Source organism: Sceloporus occidentalis, unplaced genomic scaffold, assembly GCF_023333645.1.
Source record: "Sceloporus occidentalis isolate IW3139 unplaced genomic scaffold, rSceOcc1.0.p SCAF_2, whole genome shotgun sequence".
Lineage (NCBI taxonomy): Eukaryota > Metazoa > Chordata > Lepidosauria > Squamata > Phrynosomatidae > Sceloporus > Sceloporus occidentalis.
In genome coordinates, this window is record NW_028316982.1 from 179,687,924 (window position 1) to 179,711,182 (window position 23,259).

General features: G+C 39.6%; 1 protein-coding gene across 2 annotated transcripts in view; it reads left to right on the plus strand.

Moving 5' to 3' along the window:
- CLCN4 (Cl-/H+ antiporter 4) overlaps positions 1-21,290 on the plus strand; it is a 55,922-nt gene extending 34,632 nt beyond the window's left edge. For both annotated transcript variants that reach the window (XM_089511595.1, XM_089511596.1), the window contains exons 9-12: positions 2,928-3,114; positions 8,518-8,916; positions 11,075-11,291; positions 15,432-21,290. In XM_089511595.1, the coding sequence (XP_089367721.1) occupies positions 2,928-3,114; positions 8,518-8,916; positions 11,075-11,291; positions 15,432-15,522 (894 nt within the window). In that variant the 3' untranslated portion in view covers positions 15,523-21,290. The remainder of the gene's footprint in view (positions 1-2,927; positions 3,115-8,517; positions 8,917-11,074; positions 11,292-15,431) is intronic.
- The last annotated feature ends 1,969 nt before the right edge of the window (positions 21,291-23,259 follow it).

The following is a 23,259-nucleotide window of genomic DNA, read 5'->3' on the forward strand; positions in this document are numbered from 1 at the left end:
CCAGTTGGGATGGACACCAATGTATGGGGGAATCTCCATGTAGCAGGAGGTGGCCCTTGGGAAGGGGCTATCTCTTGTGGGTTAGATTATATTCAAGGTCTTATGGTTTCCCTTGCCTGAGTTAGCAATTTGTGCAATTGCATTTCATCAGTGCAAAGTTCTAAGTCATGTGGCCTTCAAAACATTCAAAGCTCCAATTTTTTTTACCATTCCCAAAATATTGCTGTTTTGTGTAAGTTTAAGTTTCTCGCAGCAATTGAGAGTGTCACTTCATCTTTTCCGTTTCATCTGGACTCCACATTAAAAGGGGGGTGCAAAGTTTGATGTTACACAAATTCTTCAGAACTACACACTTTTTTTGGCCGTAGATAGGCATAGGGACTCTGCTTGAGAATCAAATTTATTTTAAAATATGCAATGTATCCCTTTCCAAGATTGAGTGGGCAGCTGGAGTGACTGATGTTTTCATTTCACCTTCTCCCTGTTATTGCTTTAGTGACTTGGTGGGTTGATTGCACTTCAGGCAAGGAAGGCAGTAATTCATGAAGCTCTTGACAAGCAGGGATGCAGGAATGAACTGCCTGATTTCACCTGTGAAAACTCAGGCTCCTTGTTAACATTTTTATCCTGTGTTTGACATGTAATTCAAATCCAATCTAAATTATAGAGAAACGGGTGGTAATAGAGTTGTAAAGTACACCAAATGACACGGCCTCATTTTTAGATGTTTTAAGCAGATGATGATATATTCTTCTTGCCCATAATACATAAATCATGATCAGATTCTACCAAGGGGCAGAGAAAAATGCATGCATATTTTGAATCTTAAAAATTCAAAAATGTTTTCTAAATATGTGTTGAGGAATAAAGTCAGAGGCAATTAATACATGACATTAGATAAAGCTAAAACATTTTCATGGAAATCTTAATTGCAATATGTAGTTATTTTTAGAATTTGGATAAATACATCTTAGTGGATAAATAAGTCTTAAAAACAAGAAAATACCAAAGTCTGAAAGCATAAGGGAACTATGTAGGAATGTTTCAAAATTTCATATACTGCATCTTTATGTGGCGACCTACTTTTAACTGTCTATAATGACAAATTGCTAAATGATAATAAACGTCTTGCTTTCTTTCTTTACATTGGAATGGAATGCAGTTACCCTTCACATTGTATACTTCTCTAGATTTTGCAATGCAGTTCTTGTCTCCTAAATGTGTATAGTAGGGCAAAGTATGTATTTTCTTATAACATAAAAGTTCACACTTTAGATCTGTTCAGACCATCAGCTGCTGTTGCAAACGTCCACTAAATTGTTGCAACCAGCAGAATACACAGATATTAAAATGAGTTTATATATGACATGGATTTGTTTTTGATTTTTGCAACATGCAGATGAATAGGTACAAAAACTGTATTCAGGGGCTGTGCAGACCCGCCCCTTTTATAGCCAGATTGGGGCAACTGCATGCTGTGGCCCTGATCTGGCCTTTGAAGGATGCAAAAAGGGCACAATAGCCTGCAATGGGTGCGATAGCTGTGGCACTGTGGCTTTATGGCACTCCTTCGGTGCTGTGTCATGCAAAAGCCACGCCAGAGGAGTGCCATGTGGTGTGATGCACAGTGGCAGAGCTGCGCCATGCATCATATGGATGCTATGCTCTGACTTCACCCCCAACCTGGCCTTTCCCATCCATGTGCACAGCCCCTCAGAAACGTTACATTCTAGAAGACTATTCTGTCTGTCTAATCCTTCTCTGGTGTCTCTGACTGAGAGACATCATAGATTGTCAACCACACAGTGTTGCTCATTGTGCTACCCCAACTGCTTCTGGATTCTTTTCTCTTGTTTTCAAGAGAAGACCAGCCCCTGCCCTCAGCCATTGAAGGGCCCAAGCAACTGCTCTTTGCTCTAAGTGATGGTTTCAGCCTGGAGCTCCCTGGCAGAAAGCCAAAGATTTATTAGTTATTTGTTTGTTTATCTGTTCCATTCATAGGCCACCTTTCTCCCAGTGTGGAATCCAAGATGGCGTGCAAACCTACAAAATAATATTAGCTAAAACATACTAATAAGATTAAAACATACCATCTTTTTAAAAACCATACATTAAACATACATTTGTTCCAGGATCTGCTGTGGATACCACCATTCATGGATGCTTATGTCCCATTAAATACAAATAGTATAGGATAGTAGAATGGTGTCCTTTGTATAAAATGACAAAATCAAGGTTTGCTATTTGGAATTTATATTTGTTTTGAATATTTTAAAGCCATGGATGTTTGAATCCACGGATTAAAAAAATCCGTGTATACAGAGGGCCAATGATAGAAAAGTTAAAAACATACAAAAGTTAAAGCACCTACTTACCCTGTAAAGAAGCTCCCTGCAAACAATCAGTCATTAAAAACTTGATTAAACAAGAAGGTCTTTGACTTCTAGGAAGGGGTCAGCCTAGCCTATTGTGGAAGGATTTTCTTATTTAAAAGGTACTCAACATGTTGTGACAAGAGTGACAGATCTAGGTTTTGTTGTGTGTCTTCCAGTTGTTTCTGATTTATAGCAACCCTAAGGTGAATCTATCATGGGGTTTTCTTGGCAGAATTTGTTAAGGGGTGGGGGTGCCTTTGCTTTCTTCAAAGGCTGAGAGAGTGCAACTTGCCCAGAGTCACCCAGTAGATTTCCATGGCCAAGTGGGGACTTGAACTCTAGTCTTCTGGGGTCCTAGACCAGTACTCAGACCATTACACCACACCGACTCTCACAGATCTAGGTAGTTGTTTGAAATAATTGGTATTGCATCGATAATGGTTGGAAATGATCAATCATTAAATAGTATGTTTAAGAAAATATTTGACATTGTCTTCATGTGATGTGGCCTTTTGAAGAAACTCACTTTCTCTTGTCTTGATATTATTTGAGATCCCTTCAGGCCTCTTTATACCCAGTATGGCTGTAGGAGCTATAGCTGGTAGAATAGTCGGAATAGGAGTGGAGCAGTTGGCCTACCATCACCATGACTGGATCATCTTCAGAAACTGGTGTAGACCAGGAGCTGATTGTGTTACCCCAGGACTTTATGCCATGGTGGGAGCTGCAGCCTGTTTAGGTAAAGTATATGATGTTCATTGTTGTTGTGAGGCCTGTGATATTTAAATACATTACTAACTTGATATAGTTACTTCAGCTTAGATTACTTTACTTTATATTACATAGAACCAGTACACGTGGGTAGTGAAACACCACCCCTCTTTTGTGCCGTCATAAGAGCTGCAATGCAGCCCTATGGCGCTGCTTCTGCTGACAGGCGTCTGTATGCGGTGCCACAGCTGTGCAGTTGTGGTGCCCGCTGTGTGGATGGGCATGCACACCTGTGACATTATCGAGCCCTAATATCGCTGGAATGTGCCTGTCTGTACCAGGCCTTAGATTACTCTATGAAGTGGTATTAACCACTTTTAGCATCTCTGCTTTTTTAAAATGAATGTATTCAATAAGGTCATAGATTACCAAAAATAAAGCTACTGGTAGAGAGTTTGGCTAAAGTTTCTATGACAACTCCCAAAATCCCAACTAGTTATGCTGGTCAAATAATTGTTGAAGTTGGAGTTCAAAATATGTTGTTTACAAGCTCTTTGATTATTCCATCCTACAACAGGTAACCAATTCAGTAACAAGTAATTTCCAAGATTTCAGAACTTGTGACCAAGCATGGCAGCTAGAAACTTTTTTCTACTACTCAGTTGTGACATGCAGTCCCATCATAATTTGTTGTTACATGCATTCAAACCGACTCCTGATTTACAGGAATCCTGTAGGGATTTTGGGGCGAGGTTTATTTAGAAGAGGTTTGCCACTGTCTTTTTTTAAGGCTGAGAGACTGTGACTTGCCCAAGGCCACCAAATGAGTTTCCATGACTGAAATAATGCAATCTTACCTCAGTCTCAGTCCTGTTGGAACACACAATGTTCTTCTCATTCCAATATGAAAACACTTCCTTACTCTGCTGTTTTTGGAAACAGCCTTTTTAAAAAAGATATATGCTTTCACCCTTAAAATGGGGTTGAGTGGAATTGGGTGGTGGGTGGTGATATGAAGGTAGGGTCAGGTTGGTAGGTGGTGACTGGCTGGTGGTTGGTTGGCATGGAGTCTCCAGAGATGTGACTTCCGGGCTCTTGTTCGCCTATGAAGAGCTGAAACCACCATTTCCCCCTTTGCACTCTACACATATGTGAAGATTTGAATGTTTGACCTTTGCATATTTGCTTTCCTTCAGATGTCCTTTTGAGAAAGATGACTGGGGAGGGGGAGTCTCATGGGACAAGCGCTATAAAACACTTCCTGGGGAGTAAACACTATTGAATTCAGTAGGACTTATGTCTGAGTAGACTTGCATAAGATTGCACCACATGCATCAATCCTACACCTACTTTCCTGAGAATTAAATTTTAAAAATGAGGCAGCAAATTAGAGTTGTCAGAGACAATACATCTAAGGACTGAGGTGACTGTTCATGTATGCACCCAATGCAGTGGTTTTGCAGGTGGGTGGCCAGAATGACAGAAAGCAGAGAAAGTCTATTTGATTAAGCAAACATGCACAGGCATAGCATGAACACCCCCCCCCCCCGCCGCAGATGATGTCAGACATAAACCAATATGGGGAACACATGCACATCACAGAAACACCCCCTTGTACTGTTGTGATTACATGATGGGGATGCCATGTGGTCCCCCCAAACTGATTTATGTTTGGATTAAAACGTGTGTGACAGCCCAGGGGTCAAACCAGGGCAAACTACTACTCAGTGGAAATAGAACACAGCCCTCATGTAGATTCAGTCCCAGCATCCAAGTCAAACACTCAATCCACTACAACATGCTAGCTCTCATCCCATCATGATAGTGGAACAATATTGTATTCATTTATCAATGTACCTAATCAGTTTATTTAAACTGTGAAATTTTGTTAACTGAGCTTTACATAGTTTAGTGAACATGTAACACAATTTTAAAAGAATGCATTTATTTTCCCCTCCCTGTGATTCATACAGTCCTCCAATTATAGTTGAACTGTAAGTTCTACCAGCTTTTGCCAGCAGAGTCAGTGGTAAGAAATGATGGGAGTTACATTCCAACAACATCTGGATAGAAGTATGATTCCCACTCCTGCTTTAAACACACACAATATGTGTGTCATGCAGGCTGTTGGAGGAAGAAGCAAGTCAACCTCATAGTTCAAGGTTTGTAATACAGAACAATGCCATAATGCAGAATGAATTGAACAGCAACCTGTGTGCCATAAAATCATATTATCCTGAGATGATGCCAGATACTATCTGGTTTTTAATGCCAAGCAAGAATATCTGTACTTTTAGCCTATGGATCTAGGGCACAGTGTGTTAACATAGTTTTAAAAATGATTGTGTTAAAGTCTCCAACGAGAGGCAAGGATGAGACTGGCTGTATTTTAGTTATAACAGTTCCTAGCTTCCAGTTAATCCTGACAAAAAAGCTCTGCCTCTTTAGCATATTTTTAAGCATGCACATGTCACAGCATAGTTATCCCAGTATAAGCTTGAGTGAATTTAGCAGTGCTTACTTCTAAATAAGCATCCATATGCTCATTTTATAAAACACACTGATCATTTAAAAAAATTCTTCAGACAGTGCATACTTTACTTTTAAAATTAAAAACTGAATGATTTTACCAAAATTGAGAGGGAAGACAAGAAGGGCTAGAATTCCCCTAAGATTTTGCCAGGAGGACTGACCATCCACCCCTGGGGTAGTCAGGCACCCTTTCCCTATCTGCACCACAAATCTGTTGACACTGATATTCTGAAAAATATTCTAAAAAAGTTTTTGCTCAGTTACTAAATTCCAAAATTTCTAGTTTGATTCAAGGAACTGCATGGTTGCAAAACTTCATTTCAGTAGTATTGAATGTGATAGCTTTATTACAGATTTATTATTTGCCCATCAAATAAGTAGATGTAAAGTCTGCATGAAAAGTAGGTAATGGGCCGAGACAGATGGGTGGAAAAACACTGCCCTTGCTTGCTGCACAGCATTACTGCAGCAACCAAATGGTGTGGTACTGATGCACAGCAAAAAAGGAGCCGCCTAGAGCGGCTCCTTTTTTGCGCCATCATAAGGGCCACAACACACCCCTATGACGGCACTCAGACACCCACACGTCATAGACACGCCCCTCATGTGCGTGATGCTGTGTAATTATGGCACCACCCACATGTAGTAGGGCTTGGGACCATGTGGTTGGTGCACAGTTCCGAGCCCTACTATCGCTGCCAGGACATTGCTTCCTGGCGGTGTGTACCAGGCCATTTTTCCTTATGTCCTTATAGTTCTTAGCACACACATACAGCCTCCAGCTTGTACTGTAGAAACTCACCTGGGCTCCTGCAAAGAAGTTTTAGTATTTCGGAATGCTGCTCCCCACCCTACCCCCTGCAAAAGCTGAAAATAGCTAGTCCAAACTTGAGAGAGGGGTATTTAGATTAGTGATTCCAAAAATAAGTGGTATACCCCTCTGGGGGTCATGGAAGGATCCAGGGGGGCAGTGAGGGGGGGAAGGGAGCAGTAGGGGGGCGATGAGGAAAAAGGGGGGCTGGCAAGGGGCTCTTCAGTCAAAATATTGGTGTGCAGGAAAGACAAGGGGAATCAAGGGCCTTTAGGACTAGGGTGGGGCTGAGGATAACATTAAACGTCTTTTCAGGGTCACCAGAAAACCACCACACAGCCTTGCTGATCATTTTGTGTGGTGGATTCTCCTGTTCTTAGCCTGCCCATATGAGTTCACTCCTCTTTTGCTAGTAATGGCAGTGAGAAACTTGTGTGAGGCTTGGGCACAGTGGTTCAGAGTGGCACCATTTTGTGACAGACTGGAGCAAAGAGTTAGAGCACATGGTGGTGGGGGAGAAGTAATGGCAAAAAGGAGCTTTCAAATTTGGGACCCTGCTTAAGCTTTGTGACCTTTGCTGGGACTTGGCTAGCAGGCTGGAGTTGCACTGCTGCTCCTGCTTTCTTTCATCAGACAGGGTGAGAGAAGAGGTAGCAGAAGAAACAATTTTTTGTGGGAGTGGACACTTTAAGCTGTGTGGGGAAGACATGTCTGTGAGAAAGGAGTATCTGTGCTCAATTCTTGGAAAACATCCTTTGTCTTGGAGGAGCTCATGTAGCTAAAATCTTTCCCTTTCTGGCCTACACCAGTCTCCAGTCCAGAGCATGTTACCTCTGTAACTCCCCCCCCCCCCATCACACACACACTGGCTGTGCCCTTCTCTGCCCCAATGAAGGACTGAGAGTTCCTGCTCTCTAGGGAGAAGTTTCTCCTGTGCACCTGGTCACCCCGGGAGCAGTAACTGAGCAGCTGTCTGAGCAACAACCAAGAGGCCTCTTGTCCTCACTGGACTTTGTTGCACAGCGAGCATGGGTGAGAGGTTTCCTAGTCACTGCTCAGCCAACACTCAGTTGCTTCTCCCAGGATGACAGGGTGTAAAGCGAGCAGTTGACTGAGCAGCCAGTCAAACAGCAACCAAGAAGCCTCTTGCCTGAGCTGGCCTTAGCTGCAAGGCTGACACAAGCAAGAAGCTTCTTGGTCACTGGTCAGCCAGCTGTTTGGTTGCTGCTCTCAAGGTAACTGGGTTCAAAGGGAGCTGCAACCAAGACTGATTGTTTTCAATTTGCAGTTGAAAAGGTAAAGCTAAAGGGTTTTCCTTGACAGATTGTCTAGTCATGTACAACTGTAGGGGGTGGTACTCATCTCCATTACTAAACCGAGGGAAGCAGTATCATCAGAGACGATTCCATGGTCATGCAGCCAGCATGACTACATGAAGAACTGTAGACTTAATATCAAAAATATGTGTGCGTGGGAGGGGGGACTAGGGCTGTGGCCAAAAAGGAAAGTGGGTGATAGCCCCCCAAAATTTGTGTACCACTTATTTAGACTTTGCTTGACTCTAACTTCATTTTAAAATGTATCTGACATTTAGTTTCATGGCTCCCAGTAGCAGAAATCTCAAACATTCAAATTGAAGAGTTTTCTCTTTGACTGCAAAGGTTTGTAGATAAAAAGAGACCAGTCAGTCTGAATCTTGCATCTTTTGACCCTTGGTTTTACTCCGGACACCTGGTTGCCCTAATTGATGAGCTTAATTGAACAGGAATTTTCCAGCAGAGTTACTTCATTGACCTCCTGTAGTGCCACAATTTTGAGTTGGAGCTAAGCATAATAAACCATGGTGAAATACTATGTCTGCCATTGTTATCTGCAGCTTCTCTCACCAGAAGTAGGACACTGAGCCAGAACAAGAGCAGCTGCCATTGCAAGTGTGGCAGATACATTCATATTGATTGTTGTTATTGTATTGTTGTGACTGGCACTGAACTGAACAATAGGACCAAACTGCAAACTTGTGGGAAAAAGGGCATCTATATCTTAATATATGCCACACAACTAATTGGAATCCTTTCTTTCTCTTGGCAGGAGGAGTGACCAGAATGACAGTGTCTCTTGTCGTGATCATGTTTGAGTTAACAGGAGGACTAGAGTACATTGTGCCACTTATGGCTGCAGCTGTAACTAGCAAGTGGGTGGCTGATGCCTTTGGTAAAGAAGGGATCTACGAGGCACACATCCATTTGAATGGCTATCCCTTTCTGGATGTGAAAGATGAATTTACTCACAGAACTCTGGCTACTGATGTCATGAGACCTAGACGCGGAGAGGCCCCTCTCTCTGTCCTGACCCAAGACAGTATGACAGTGGAAGATGTAGAGACACTGATCAAGGAAACTGATTATAATGGTTTTCCAGTAGTGGTTTCTAAAGACTCTGAACGTCTTATTGGGTTTGCACAGAGACGAGAGTTGATTCTTGCAATAAGTGAGTAAAAAGTCCTTAGACACTTATTACTTATTTTTCCTCCTCCTTCTCCTGAATCTGACATATGATGACTGTTGTAGTTATCAGAGAAGTATACAAGATAGATTAAGAAGGGAATTGTGTATGAAACAAGAGCTAAAGTTTAAAAGAAAAGTCCCTACCCAAATGTGCCATCTTGAATCCATGTGCCTCTGTCTCTCTTTGAAGCTTCATGCTTAGAGTAGGTCTGATTATTTCAAAAATGATTGCACAGCATGGGGTTCTCCTGTCTAAACACTACTTGTAGTAAGAAAGGTATTGCAATATATTTCAAAAAATAGTCTTGATCAAAGCAAAGAGTACACTCTCAGTTTATATAAGCTTCTTTTCTTCTGCTTTCTTCCACCCATTCAGGTACACATCTTTTCCTAATTCTTGTCAGCCAAACTGTTTTCTACAAGATTAATATGAACTGTGGCAAATGTATGCACAAAAATGGTGGTATAAATGAGAGCAAGCCCATTGCAATTGCAAAAACAGGGCATATTCATCATAGAAAGACAGGACAAAAGTTAATAATGTTTCTGTAAATTGCAATAAATTTATAACATATGGGCTTGAAGGGTGGTTGGAAGGTAGTTTTGCATTTGGCAATTTTAATTCCCCTAATGTTCCAAGAGTGAGTTTTAAGAGAAAAATAATGCAGCTGAAATATGTTGGAAATTGTTTCTTACTTGTTTTTAGAGCTCTGCCCCATGATTGATGGAAATAAGCTCCAGAAATAATGCTATTTGTGCTGAAGGCCTCTTCTCAAAATCAGTAGCAAAGTAAATCAATCAAGAAGAAAAATTGTTAACATTAGTTAAGTTTTGTTTTTGAACGCAGGGTATTTTTAGAGTGTCTGACAGGCTTCTTGAGCTTTCAGCACACATACTGACATACTAGCAAGGGAAGAAAAAGGAAGGAGAGGCTAAAAGGGCATCAGCCTCTCTTGGTGCACCCTTCAGCAATAACTGTTCAGAAGAGTTTTATGCAGCCATTTGGGTGGGAAGGTCATAATAATAACTGTTCAGACTAGCCATAATATATGTTTCAAGACACCGTTCTATCAAGAGGATATTCAGAAGCCAAACAAACAATGCTGCTAAAATGGAAGCCTTTGTAGTAGCTCAGATTATTTCTTGAAAACCATTTTGGAGGCTTTACACTAGGGGATAGGCAAGGTGTGGTTCTGGGACCACAGGTTTTCAAGGTGTTTTCTGGCCCTGACCCATCTTTTTCTGGCAGAAAAGGGAACATTTCCCCCTCATATTAGCATCTAGGAGGAGTGATTTATATTTTGAACCAGACATTCTACCCTGCACTCTTTAATATTAAAAATCCTGGCTTTCTAGACCAGAAGTGATCTTGAAGCTGCTGGTGGTTTGCTTGGGTTTTTTTTTGGGGGGGGGGGTTGAAGGAGTGGGTGAGGTTGGTAATTTTGACAGTCTATGAAGTTCCTGGGGGTTCTAGGTGCAGAAAATTGGCTCCTGGAGCTGCTGAACATGCCTAGCCCATTCAACACAGTGTGCAGCACATTGGCAGCCTCAACATGTAAACATGGGAATCATGAGTGAGCCTCAGACTTGGGCCCTCTTTCATCCTCCCTGGGCCTTTTTTGTATGTGTTTGTTTTTGTTTCCTTTGCTTTATGGTTCATCTTGCACTTAAGTGTTCAGATAAATGATACCTTGGGAAAGCTACAATTAGCTTCTAAAGCAGAATTACAAACAGTGGTTTGCAGAATTCAGGCCTCACAACTAATAATGGTTTGTCCTAACCAGGAAGTGAGAGAAATTAAGGTGGCAGTGAAAGGTGTTAGCTTTGGCTTGGCTGTTACCTTTCAGTTATATGTGTTAAGTAAAGCAAAAACATATTTTAAGTTTATACGACTCTTATCAACACTTTGAACAACAGTATAGTTTGGATGAATTTTGCATTTTGATTTAAATATTTTTTCACATTATCCTATTTCTGTCAGTTGCTGATTGTCCTACATTCTTGATCACATCAGGCAAGGAATACTTCCTCTAATAACTTTACAAAACTCTGTGCATTGTGTAACAGTACCAGTGCTGTTCAAAGTGAACTAAAAAGTAAAGGCCCTTATTTGTGTGTGTTATTATTATTTTTTCACTCAGAAAATGCAAGGCAGCGCCAGGATGGTGTAGTCAGCAACTCCATTGTATATTTCACTGAAGAGCCTCCAGAAGTCCCTGCTAACAGCCCTCATCCACTGAAGCTCCGACGTATCCTCAATCTGAGCCCTTTCACAGTCACAGACCACACACCCATGGAGACAGTGGTAGATATTTTCCGAAAACTTGGACTCAGGCAGTGTCTTGTCACAAGGAGCGGGTAAGTGGATAGATATGCACACATAGAAACTGGTTTGGTTTTTTTTACTGTGGCTAAGATGCTGGCATACCACTGAATATTAGCACTTGCTCTAGGGTCCACTTCAAACAATGTAGTTTGATTCCTATTACTTTGCTTGCTGAAATAAAATCTCTTTCTTTTTCCTTGAAGAATAGGTAATTGCCTCAATAACAAAACAATCTGGTTGACCATTTTTAACATAGTTAGCTTAATGCACACAGCTGTGGAAATCTTAATTGCCAAGGAAAAAGCCACACTTTCTCTTCCTTCATAGATATTGGCCAAAGTGGATGTCTGTGTGTAAAATTTATCATTTCTGGTGTGTGCACCTCTTACACAAACAGACATTATGTCCAAAAGTATTTTGTCTGATAACCTGTCTCATGCTGTCAGACATGATCCAGCCAAAGTCAAGTGTTTTACCATTCCTACTTCCAGTGGGATAGATTTAAGTACGTGTTTAAAATGTCTCCCACATAAATTCCTTGGGCTTAATAGTGCTTGACTTTGACTTGTTCATGCCTGTACAGCTGCCTAATGAAAAGACCTATGAGGAAAAAAGAAATAAGTCTTTTTTACAGGTTGATCTACTTTTAGAAAATAGTTGGAAGAAGAGATAGGTTAGGATGTACAGGCATGAAGGAATGAATGCATTGATCTGGAAACTGAGAAAGGAGTGACACAAGAGTTGATATATTTTATTTTAAATACATATATTTTAAAATGTTTTGTAAAAATATGCTATATCAGTGAATTAACTGATATGAAGGAATGCTACAGGGTTAGAATTAGATTTGGAGCAAAGAAGATACTGGCTGCAGCTGAATTCAAGTTCAGAATGTCAGCATCAGAATATTAGGAGAGAAATGGGTGGCCTTGTGGGATTGATTATCCTATTGAACTTTGAGGTCCACCAATTTGAATCGTATGGAAAGTACTGGGTATTTTGGACATACACTAATAAGTAAGGAAAAGTGTCAGCCCAGGAATTTGAATCAGTAACAAAATAAAGCTCACATGTCCTTAATTCTTCTCCTCATTTTCCATCAAGCATTCTTTCCCACCAGTGTTACATAGAGGACAATAGCTTTCATTGTTATGACTAGATCATTTGGAACCAAAAATGCTATGGGTCCACTGCAGATTGTCCAGACACCTGCCACTAGATCCAGTCTATTTTCTGACTATCCAGCACATGAGATACTTTGTTCCCATCTCATAAGATACTTCAAGGAAAGTATGACTGCTGCACTGACACCCGGTTGAACATACTTTCTACTCATGCAGTCATTATTTTATTTTATTTTTGAGGGAGAGTAATTATTTTAATTTTCACCTCTAAATGATCAGACATCAGTATATAGGTCCTTATTTTCACATTCAGGATCTCTACAATGATGACAGAACAGGAAAAGGCTGGTGTATAAACCTGTTTGCCAAAGGTTATTTCTCATCAGTGTTTTTGAAAATGTTCCCCTTCCTTCCTTTTAGACTCATGGCCATACAGTTTTGTTTTTAAACTACAGATCTGAGAGTAGGATTTATGATGCATACAATGCAGCTGTGGATATATACTGAATGATGGCAAAATATGTATTAATTATGAGTGGCGGAGTCAGTATTTTGCTGCTGGGAAGGAGTGCCTTCAGAATGCCATTGTTAGCAAATGTTTTGCTTGTGTTTTGAGCTTCTAGCTAGATTTAAATGCACCTAAAGTGCTTATGAAAATCCTGAAGTGAATGACACATGAAGGGAATTAACTAGCGGAGGTTTATTTTTCTACAAACTCCAAGTGCTTATGACTTGGGAGTCTGCAGGAAGGTGAGGAATTAAAAATAAGAGACAGAAGCTAACTCAAGTGAAACAGTGACCTTGTGAGGAATGCAGAGTATGTCCCGCAGAAGCGAAAATTGGATTCTAAACAGTCTGAAGGCAGGATGCAGGCCAAGCTTCAGTGGTATAACCACCACAGTACCTTGTTATAAAGAATATTTTCAAGGTTGGGTGCTTTGGGTGCTTATTTCACAGCTGAAGTGGAAAACAGGATGGTATTAAAGAGCCGTATCTTAATCTAGTAGCTTATACTTTCCTGATAGCATGGAAGCATTCTGGTTTAGGAGAGATTCATGAGGTTTTCACCATAATGCTGTCAGTGTGTTTGAACTTTTATTTTCAAGAACCAGACTCTGTTTGTCTTTTGACCCACTGAAGAAGCCAAAGACCAACCCTAAACCCTTCCCGAATCAAAAACATACATACAGGTGTGCACACATACACTCACAAAAGCACAATTTCTCAGAACAAAATCCATGCATCATCATCACCATCATCATATCATCATCTTTATTTATATGCCACCTTTGTCCCAGAATGGGACTCAAAAGGGTTTCCAGGACAACATTTGTTCAAAAATGAGATATTTTGCATCATCCTTTAAATATCAACGAATGTTGATAACAGTTTAAAAATGGCAAACATGGGTCATAATTGACTGGGTTATAAGGAATGCAGCAAAGGAGTAGCTCCCATATGCAAAACACACATACTTGCTTAATGTCTACAGGACAATATTAGGATGAGTGGCACAGTTCACCATGAACAACCCCCACCTCTCTTCTGCTTGCCCACATTCCAAGACACACCCTAGGGTGTGTCTACACAGTAAAAATAATTCAGTTTGACACCACTTTAACTGCCATGGCAGTTATTTGTAATTTTATGAGGCGCCAGCACTCCTTGTCAGACAAGGCTATAAACCTTGTAAAACTACAAATCCTAGGATTCCATAGGATGGAGCTACAGCACTTAAAACACTGGTGTCAAACTGCATTATTTTCTAGTGTAGATGCACTCCAGTTTTAAAACCGCCCAGCTTATTTGGAGTAGGAAAGCATAGCAGGCAATGGTGGCTCTGGCAGCAGTTTTTTCAAAGGTGGGAGAGATCAGACCTCCACCAGACACAAAACATGGACATGCTGGGAAGCTTCTTATTTAGTTTAAAAAGAACCATAGAGGGAAATGGATAAGCCATGGGGCCTTTTGGGTGTTGGCTGGCTCACAAGCCTTCCCCTCTTCTTGAAATATTCCCAGGTGTTTTTTTAAAATGCCAGTGTTTTTACAATGATGTGGATTTCCTGTGGAATACAGAAGAAAACAAAGTTTTGTTCTGAGCAGATAGGTTTTAAGTTTGTAGTTATACTATCAAGAGAAGTGTGCAAAGGAAGACTTGCTTATTTAAAATGTGTTAATCCTTTTTCGATTGCTGGGTGGTGTCCAACACATAGTCATAGCAGGAATGCAACAATAAGAAATGATTATAGAAATCTATAAAAAATAATTTATACCAGTTTTTAAAAATAATTTTTTTTTGCCCATAACAAGATTATAAAATGGGCATCATCTGGAAAATCTCTCCCTCTTGTTGCTCAATACATTACTCTGATAATGAAAACAGTGTTGTTCCAGGCATCCATATTTGAACTCATAGTTGTTTGGTTTGATAAGTCTAGACTAAAACAGTTAATAGAACGACCGAACAGGAAAACTGGATAAATTACTAAGCATTGAGTATTGGGGCAAGGAGATATAAAATTCAATTGGCTTTAAGGAATCTTTGCTTTATGATGACCCACAAATCCTCAGGTCACAGTGTGCAGGCTTTGAACTACAACTGTTATTTTGTATGGCAATAGCTTTGGCCATTGGGCCCGAAGTTATTCCTGTAAATGGTTTTGAAGAGATGACATCAAATGGCACAAGTTATTTCCTGTCCAAGATTCAACACTGACTGAATGTGTTCAGAAAAGCAGTTATAGAGAATATGGTATATTATTTAGAATTTTTGCAAAGATGAAGGGGGGAAATCTGAACAAAAGCACTGCGATTTAATTATAAGTACACTGTGGTGAGTTTTCTGCAGCAACATATATGTTCATTAGTGAGAATCATGACTTTCTAAAATTCCTGTTTCCTGGGTTTTAGAAGAGAAGGGGAAATGCCTTTTTAAAAATGATTCCTTTCTTTGTAGCAAAGTTCTGCCTGGAGCTGAACTTGAAAAATAGATGAGACGGGCTCATGATTAATGACCTTTTCTGTTTCTTTCCTTCTCTTCTTCTCTAGGAGGCTTCTGGGCATTATAACCAAAAAGGACGTGTTAAGGCACATGGCTCAAATGGCAAATCAAGATCCTGAATCCATCATGTTTAACTAGATTGGTCCCAGAGGACAGGCAAGAATCTAAACTTTGAAGGGACCTTTTCTGGACTAATAGAAAGGGATTTTGTACAGTACTTTTTCCCTGAAAAGCAAAGATTTACATAAACAGAAGCATATCAAGGACAGAACCAAAGGAAAATTGTGACAGAAATGCAACAGTACAGTGAAGTTGGGCAGAAGAGTTAAGCTGCAGGTGTTAAATCATTTCCCTGGAGTGAGACTTGGGCTACGTACTACTATTGACATGGACACTTGGTAAATTCTCTCCATCCCCATGTTTCATTTGTGGTAGTATTAAGCAGCAATTTCCTCCTAAATTGTCATATTGTTGCTTTCCCCATCTCCATGATGGGTCATTGGAAAACTGATGAGAAAGAAAAACTTCACTATGCTACAGCCTAAAATCAAAATGATATTGTTTGGAGAGCAGGAAACTCATAAATGGGATTGATCCCAACAGAGTTATATGTAGGTATTGAGCAAGTTAATTAACTGCTTGGCTGGTGCATGCAGAGATATAATATAGTTTGTATAGATTAATACTGGAAGCATGGAGGATCACCAACTTGATAAGGAGACATGGGAAAATAGGAAGCATATTTATAAATACAGTTTAATAGCAAGTATAAAAGATTGTGTTAAAAACTACTGGTTACCAGCCATGTTTTTTCTTAGTTCACACGTATTTATTTATTGGATTATGCGCAAAGTATTTTCAAGACGTGTATGATTTTATGAAGAAATGTGTTGTTTTTGACTATTTTTGTAGAAGTTAAGAGACAACGTAGAATCAAATCTGTGTGTCAGTTAACTTTTATATTTCAAAAAGTTGTATTTTTGCTTTTAGATGCTCAGTTTCTTTGCAAATCTCAAGATCATTTTTCACATCATAAAATCACCATGCAATGATTTATGCCATTTATTCATGATGAACCTTTCTTTTTAGTGTGTCTGCCATGTATTAAGATCTGAAATACACTAAATCCTGGAAGTTTATCATATGATATCACAGTGACTGTTTACAAATGACTTGTAAAAGTTGAACCATGGCCACATTATTTTGTCAAAAATGACCTTGAATAATTTTGCAAAATAACTTTGGTCCCTCCTCCTTAATAACATGCATCAAAGTGACTAGTGCTGATTTCTTCTCTATGCAAGTGTTACATTATATTTGGTTTCACTTCACATTATAAAATAATGTGTAAATCACTTATCTGTAGAATGATGCACCTCAGTATCAAGTCTTGTTAATTTCTTATTCTACTAGTTGAAAATGGTTTGCACTGGCTTGAAGGTCCTCTGACACTAATATGAAAAATATGCTATTTATGTTAGAGCAAGAGATAATCTTTATATTGCTTCTACTGGGGATAAGAATTATATGAGAAATTAGTGTCTTTGTAGAAAGATAGAAGTTTTTTTAAAATTTATTTATCATATTCAGTTCTTATCATTTGTTTGTAGAAGAATGTGACACAAAAGGATGTGCTCAGGTATAACTCTCATGTGCTTGAGATACTAGAGGCACTGGGCGATATTAGGCAGCTTTGCAAAGTGCTAATATAGAACACTTGGATTTAAGTGTAGCTCCGCTAAAACCGATGCATATGCCAGTTTAAAAGGTTTGTGGATTAACTTGCTCACAGATGTATTAACATGATATCTGCCGCCTTTGTGGATGAGCTGTGTACAGTGCCAAATGATTATCCAACAGCGACATGACCTCCATGCATGGTAATCATGAAGATCATCTTCAGGAAACATAAGGCCTAAGTATTCAGCCAATAGTTCTCTTTGGTAATTTTTAGATATGGACAAATATAATTTTCAGGACTGAATGGCTGTTCCTTACCATTCTAGACACACCAGCTATGAATTTCCATTCCCCCTGCCCCAAGACACAAGTTTCCTCACTACTTTACCATCAGTGTTGTGTCTTCCTAATTTACAATACTACAACTCAATCGAAGTTATCTATAATGGCAGTACCTCTGACCCCTACCCAAATGATCAAAATTCAGCAAACCTTCTAAAAGACACTACAGGGGATAAACAGTTCTGTGAAAGTAGTGGAAAGTAGTGGCTTGCCTGACCATGCCACAATGCATCCATTCTTATAACACGTTATAATGCTATTTTATTCTTATAAAGCTATTTTAAATTCTTTCTCTATCTTATACCCTTTTTGCCTCTCCAAGTAAAATTTTCTGAAAGCCAGACGGATCACTCTGTATAGCATGTAGGACTGAGTATGGAAAAATTAAATAATAACATATGGCATAACAGCCCCAGACATTAAGTACAGGAAGAGGAAATCTGAAGCTGAGATTAATCTGATAAATGCTCAGTTTCAAAATGTCGCTTGTGAGAGTGAGGTATGATATAATAATCAAAGGGGTGTTGATCTGTGGGTTCCTTTAAAAAGTCTTCATTTTCTAACCCATCATTATATTACAAAAAGGCAAACTATCAGTTCTTTATCTACATAGATTTATACTGTTCTCATCAACATAAAAGAACTCTTGGAGTAGCCATGAAAAAAGCCTTAGAAATTTGGGGCTTCATGCGTTATAATGCTTTAATAACATCCTCAAAGCTGAGACAAAATAATTTGGTTGTATGCTGGGAAATGATCACAAAAGAATTATCATCATATTTTCTTGTTGCTCCTCAAGGTTGATTAAATTCTCATTTCTGAATGCCATGGTGGCAAGTGGCTCTCATGTCAGTGTGGCAGTGAATCTTGTCTTCAGTTTTTCAGTCTGGCTATTAGAGAATCTATCCCAGATTTTAGCTCCAGTATAGCCAAAATTTATCTCCAATGTAAGTTCAGCACCAGGGACACATCAAGTGAAATTCAGGATAAACCTGGGGTGGATTCACCACTCCAGTGTTACTGCTTTAATATATTTTTCCACTTGTAAAACTAGGATAGGGAGGGTGCAACTTGGAGAAGAAGCTCCCAACCTTTGTTTTTCACCCTCCCCCAAGCCCCCTGACTCCTGATTTTTTTTTGGGGGGGTATTTTTCAGTGTACTTAGCATGAAAAACACCAAGCCACCACATAACAAACAAACAAACAAAAACAGATGTTAGCATACAAAAAAATCAAACTGGACATGATGTTACAGCGGGCCCACCATATCGATGGTCTAGCAATCAGTGGATTCGACTGCCTGCAGATAACCACAGTCCATATTATTTAATGGCAGTACGTACACATAGCTGCACTGATGTGGATACGGGCATGTTGCTGTATGTTCATTTATTTGAGTCATAATCTGAATTAGCACACCTTTGCATTTGAAACTTCTCTGTGATATAAAAGAGATCATAAAATTATTATTTAATTTTATTCATAAATTGCTTAGAAATTAAAATAACATTCAAAAGGGCATATACAAAATGAAAGTAACACCATTCTCCTGCAAAAAACACAGCACTAGCACTGTGTTTTGGAAGTCTTGTGTTTTACAACTTCACCACCACTAAATTTCACAAAGTAGTAAATGATGTACCTCCTCTTTAAATTTATATGTACAAGTAGTTTGTATTCTGAATACAGGGAAATACAGATCATCTCTATAGATGTATTGTACTTGAAATCTTATGTTTGGAGGAAAATGAACACAACTACATTTGGGACAGAAGTTTAATCTACTTTTGACTCCCATGAGGAAGGAAGTTAGATGGAAACAGAAGTGTATAGAAGGATGGTTTCCCATCCTTAGATATATATGTATTACCTTTTGCATAGACAGAAATCTTCTCATCTGCATACATAATTAAAATGAGTGTTCAGTATTTGAAATACAGTCAGCCCTCCATCTCCACAGATACTTCATCCATGGATTCAGCCACCCACAGCTTGAAAATATATCAAAAAGTTGTAAATTTCAAAAAGCAAACTTTGATTTTGCTATTTTATATAAAGAACACCATTTTACTACACCGTTATATTTAAAGGGACTTTAGCATCCATGGATTTTGGTATCATGGGGGAGGGGGGGGGGTCTGGAACAAAACCCTAGCAAATACCAAGGACCACTGTATGTTGAATTTTTCAGATTTGCCTTTCATATACTGGACAAGAAATTTAAATATAAAATTTCAAATTTTTCAATCCTTAACTTTGAAAGCTTAATTTAGGTCAGTTGCCATCTATTGCTTATCTCGATATTGGCAGACTTCAGTTATGAGACATAGCTATCAGATAGTTAAATCCTAATTATCATTGCATATTATCTCTTAACTAACCCTCTCAATTAAAAATGCCACTTCATTTGGATGTTAGATTATAATTGTGGCAATAGTATCAAAACTGTGACTAAGTAGAAATCATAAATATGAACATTATGGTTAGGTACCTTTTTTTTTTTTAATAAATGGTCACTTAATCATAATGTTGACAATATTGCCTTATTGTAACTTGTCCTCTTACTTTACCAAGATCAGCATTCATGGGAGAAGGAGGTCCATTCTTTCAATGAATAGAATATGGTTGAATAATGTTTCCATCGGGTTTGGAGGGTTTGGTCCTGTTCAAGTTACTTAGCTAAGTATAAGCTGATACAGGATTCCATCCATTATAATCACCACCACCCCATCTTTTCCCCAGCCTCTGGGACTCAAGGCAGGTTGCAAAGGTTTAAACAGATAAGTATGGTCACACACTACAGATCATTATATGTGAGATGTTACATGTGAGTTGTCAGATATCACATGCTTTAATCAAGTATATTTGCTTGACATATAATGAAGTGAGACATTTGACATAAAAATTCGCAAGGAAAATTTGTTCTCAGATGTGTGGGTGAAATCAGCTGTAATATTGCAGAAAAAATAATAATGTCTGGATTGATAATATGGCCTAAATCGAGTTATGAGTACCACTATAGCAGATTCAGTGAGTAAATGGAAATTGCATCAGTGTTGATTTAGCATTTTCCCATTGCTTTAGAAAGTCTACTCTAGTGGAGGTGAACAGTTGGATTTAGGCACCTGATTAATTTACCAAGGAACAGATGAATATGTTTTGTTTTGTTTTTTGGTGGCTTTGTCTTGCAAACAGGAATAATGCTTTACTGGTTCACAAATGAGATGCAGTTTTCAGAGCTTGCCTATCCAGTGGCTTTTCCTACTTGAGAATTTGCCTCCACAGACAAAATATAGAAAGGCTAGGAGCATGGGTGAGTCACTCAGCTATGCTCTCACCACCTTTATTTTTGCACGTAGACATAAGATTGACTGCTAAGTGACCCTTAAAGATTGTCAACATTAGACATGCAGTTCAATGAAATATTTGAAAAGGTTAAGAAAATCCTTTTGCAGAAGTCCTTTCCACAGTTACCAGCAAGTGTTTCTTTTTTAAATGGTATATTATTCCATAGCAGACCTCAAGAGTTATTGGAAGGACTCCAGAAGATAGAGATCTAAACTTCATCTATTTCATTGATTCAGTAGAACAAAAAGGTATTTTTCACTGAGTGTGGTTGACTTAAGAATAAAGTTGGTCAGATAAAAGTGTAATATTTATTTTATGCCAATACAATGCATTAAACATTTTTTAATCTATGGAAATTAAATTATGTCAGACCAGATGGGTGAATAAACATTTGATAACAACTGATGGAACAAAAACCCAGTATGAAGTTTGTATTGTGCATATGTTTTCGATATGTAACTGAGAAAGTGTAAGATTTTACTTTTCAGTGATGCAACAGAATGCACAGGCATGAATTACTTAATGCCGAGACTTGTTTATTAGAAAGAAAAATATATAATAAAAGTAATGCATTTTTTTACAAAAATTGGTGAAAATCAGCCCCAAATTCGTTAAGTAAAATAGAACAACCTTTTCAGACTTTTTTTTTTAAATAAAAGTTTTGGAAAATAATGAGCTTAATGCAAGTCCAGCAGATGAAAGGATCTTCATAGATCCATGACCATATATTCTTCGAAAAATGAGCACAAAAATCCTGGGTGCACCAGACCTTTATGAAGAGTAGGAGGTCTGTACTGTATCCCAGCCCATTCTTCTCTCCTTTGTGGAAAAATGTTAACTCCGAGCAGAGTTTGGGAGAAAGCATGGTGGTCTGTAGCTGACAGCTATATTGCACATGTTTCTGTGGGCTGGGTAAAGCTACATCTTTTGGTAGTTGCCTGTGGCCTGGCTTGGATCAAACCTCAGTTCTTCCTTAGATTTATTTTAAACAAATAATGAGTCCTAATCTCAGTGGCATCACTAGGGTTGGTGTCACCCCAATGCTGGCACACCCCTGCAGCACCCCTCTGCCAGCCAGGCCCCATCTGCCTTGGTGGGAGTGGGGCTCTGCCACCCAGAACTCTTTTCCAGGACTGTCAGAGCTGCTAGATGAGTGGCAGAAGGAGATGACTTGTTTTCTCACCCGGCCAGCAAACTTGGAAGGCAGCCCCTTCTCACTAGCAGTCACTGGTGGGGGTGTGCTGCAACCTAGCATCCTTTTCCAGGTCTGGCATGGCTGCTGGGCGAATGGGAGAGGGATGTGACTCACTTTCCCTTCTGGCCAGCAGACCTGGAAGACTGCACCTTCTCACCAGTGGCTGCTGGTGGGAGTGGGCTTCTACTGCCACCTGGCACTCTTTTCTGGGTCTGTCAGAACTGCTAAACAAGCAGGAGAGAGAAGCAATGTGTTTTCCCACCCAGCCACCAGGCCCACAAGACCTGGAAATCCTTCCCACCAGTGACTGCTGGTGGAGTTGGGCTGCCACTGCCACCTAACACATTTGTCCTACTTGGCCAGCAGCCCCACCAGACCCAGAAAGAGCTGCTGGGGGGGGGCAGCCCCACCAGTAGCTGCAGTTGATGGATGGTAGAGGAACCCTGACTGGCACAAAGGACAGGCAGGGGGGTCTCAAGCGTGATCAATCCACTGGGTATTCACCCTGCTCTGAGATGTCACCCACTGTGGTCTACACATGCAGCACCACCCTAGTGTTGCCCCTGTCTAATCCAGCAAGGCTGAAGACTCTGTCATAGGACATAAGTACTCACCCTGCTCTGAGATGTCACCCACTGTGGTCTACACATGCAGCACCACCCTAGTGTTGCCCCTGTCTAATCCAGCAAGGCTGAAGACTCTGTCATAGGACATAAGTACTGGCAATGTCTTCCAGGTCAGGAAGAATACATGCAAAAAAGTGCCTGAAAAAGCAATATCAATATGCAGGACTTTCTGAATGGTGTTTTTGACTGGGTTTGATATGTATGTATCTTCTTATTGCATGGTAAGCACATTCATAGTTGCTTCAGATGGTCTGTCTGGTAAGAGGCCTCAAGTGATCACCTGTCTTGTGAGAGGTTTTCCTCTGCACCACTGCCTACAGGAAAAGCTGATTATTTACTTGGATTATTCACTTAGTTTATTGAGTCTGGGAATTCCATGTCAACAACATAAGCCAGTTGAAGCTTAATGATGCCTTTATGTGCAATGGGCCACCATTCACTTTTCTACTGTAAATGTTTACTTTGAGTAAGAGATGGCCACACCAACCCAACTTTTACAAATCCTACAACTTCTCCTCATGATTACTGGTTTTCACTGCCAGTCTTTGCCATGGGCTTGATCTTCTTTCTCCAGCTTGTCTTCCCCACCATGTGTTCCTGTGCCATTTTTTTTTCTGTTGCCTGTACATTTTATATACACTACTTCTATGCTCCTTTTACCTCATTTCTTCCCCTGAAAGTAAA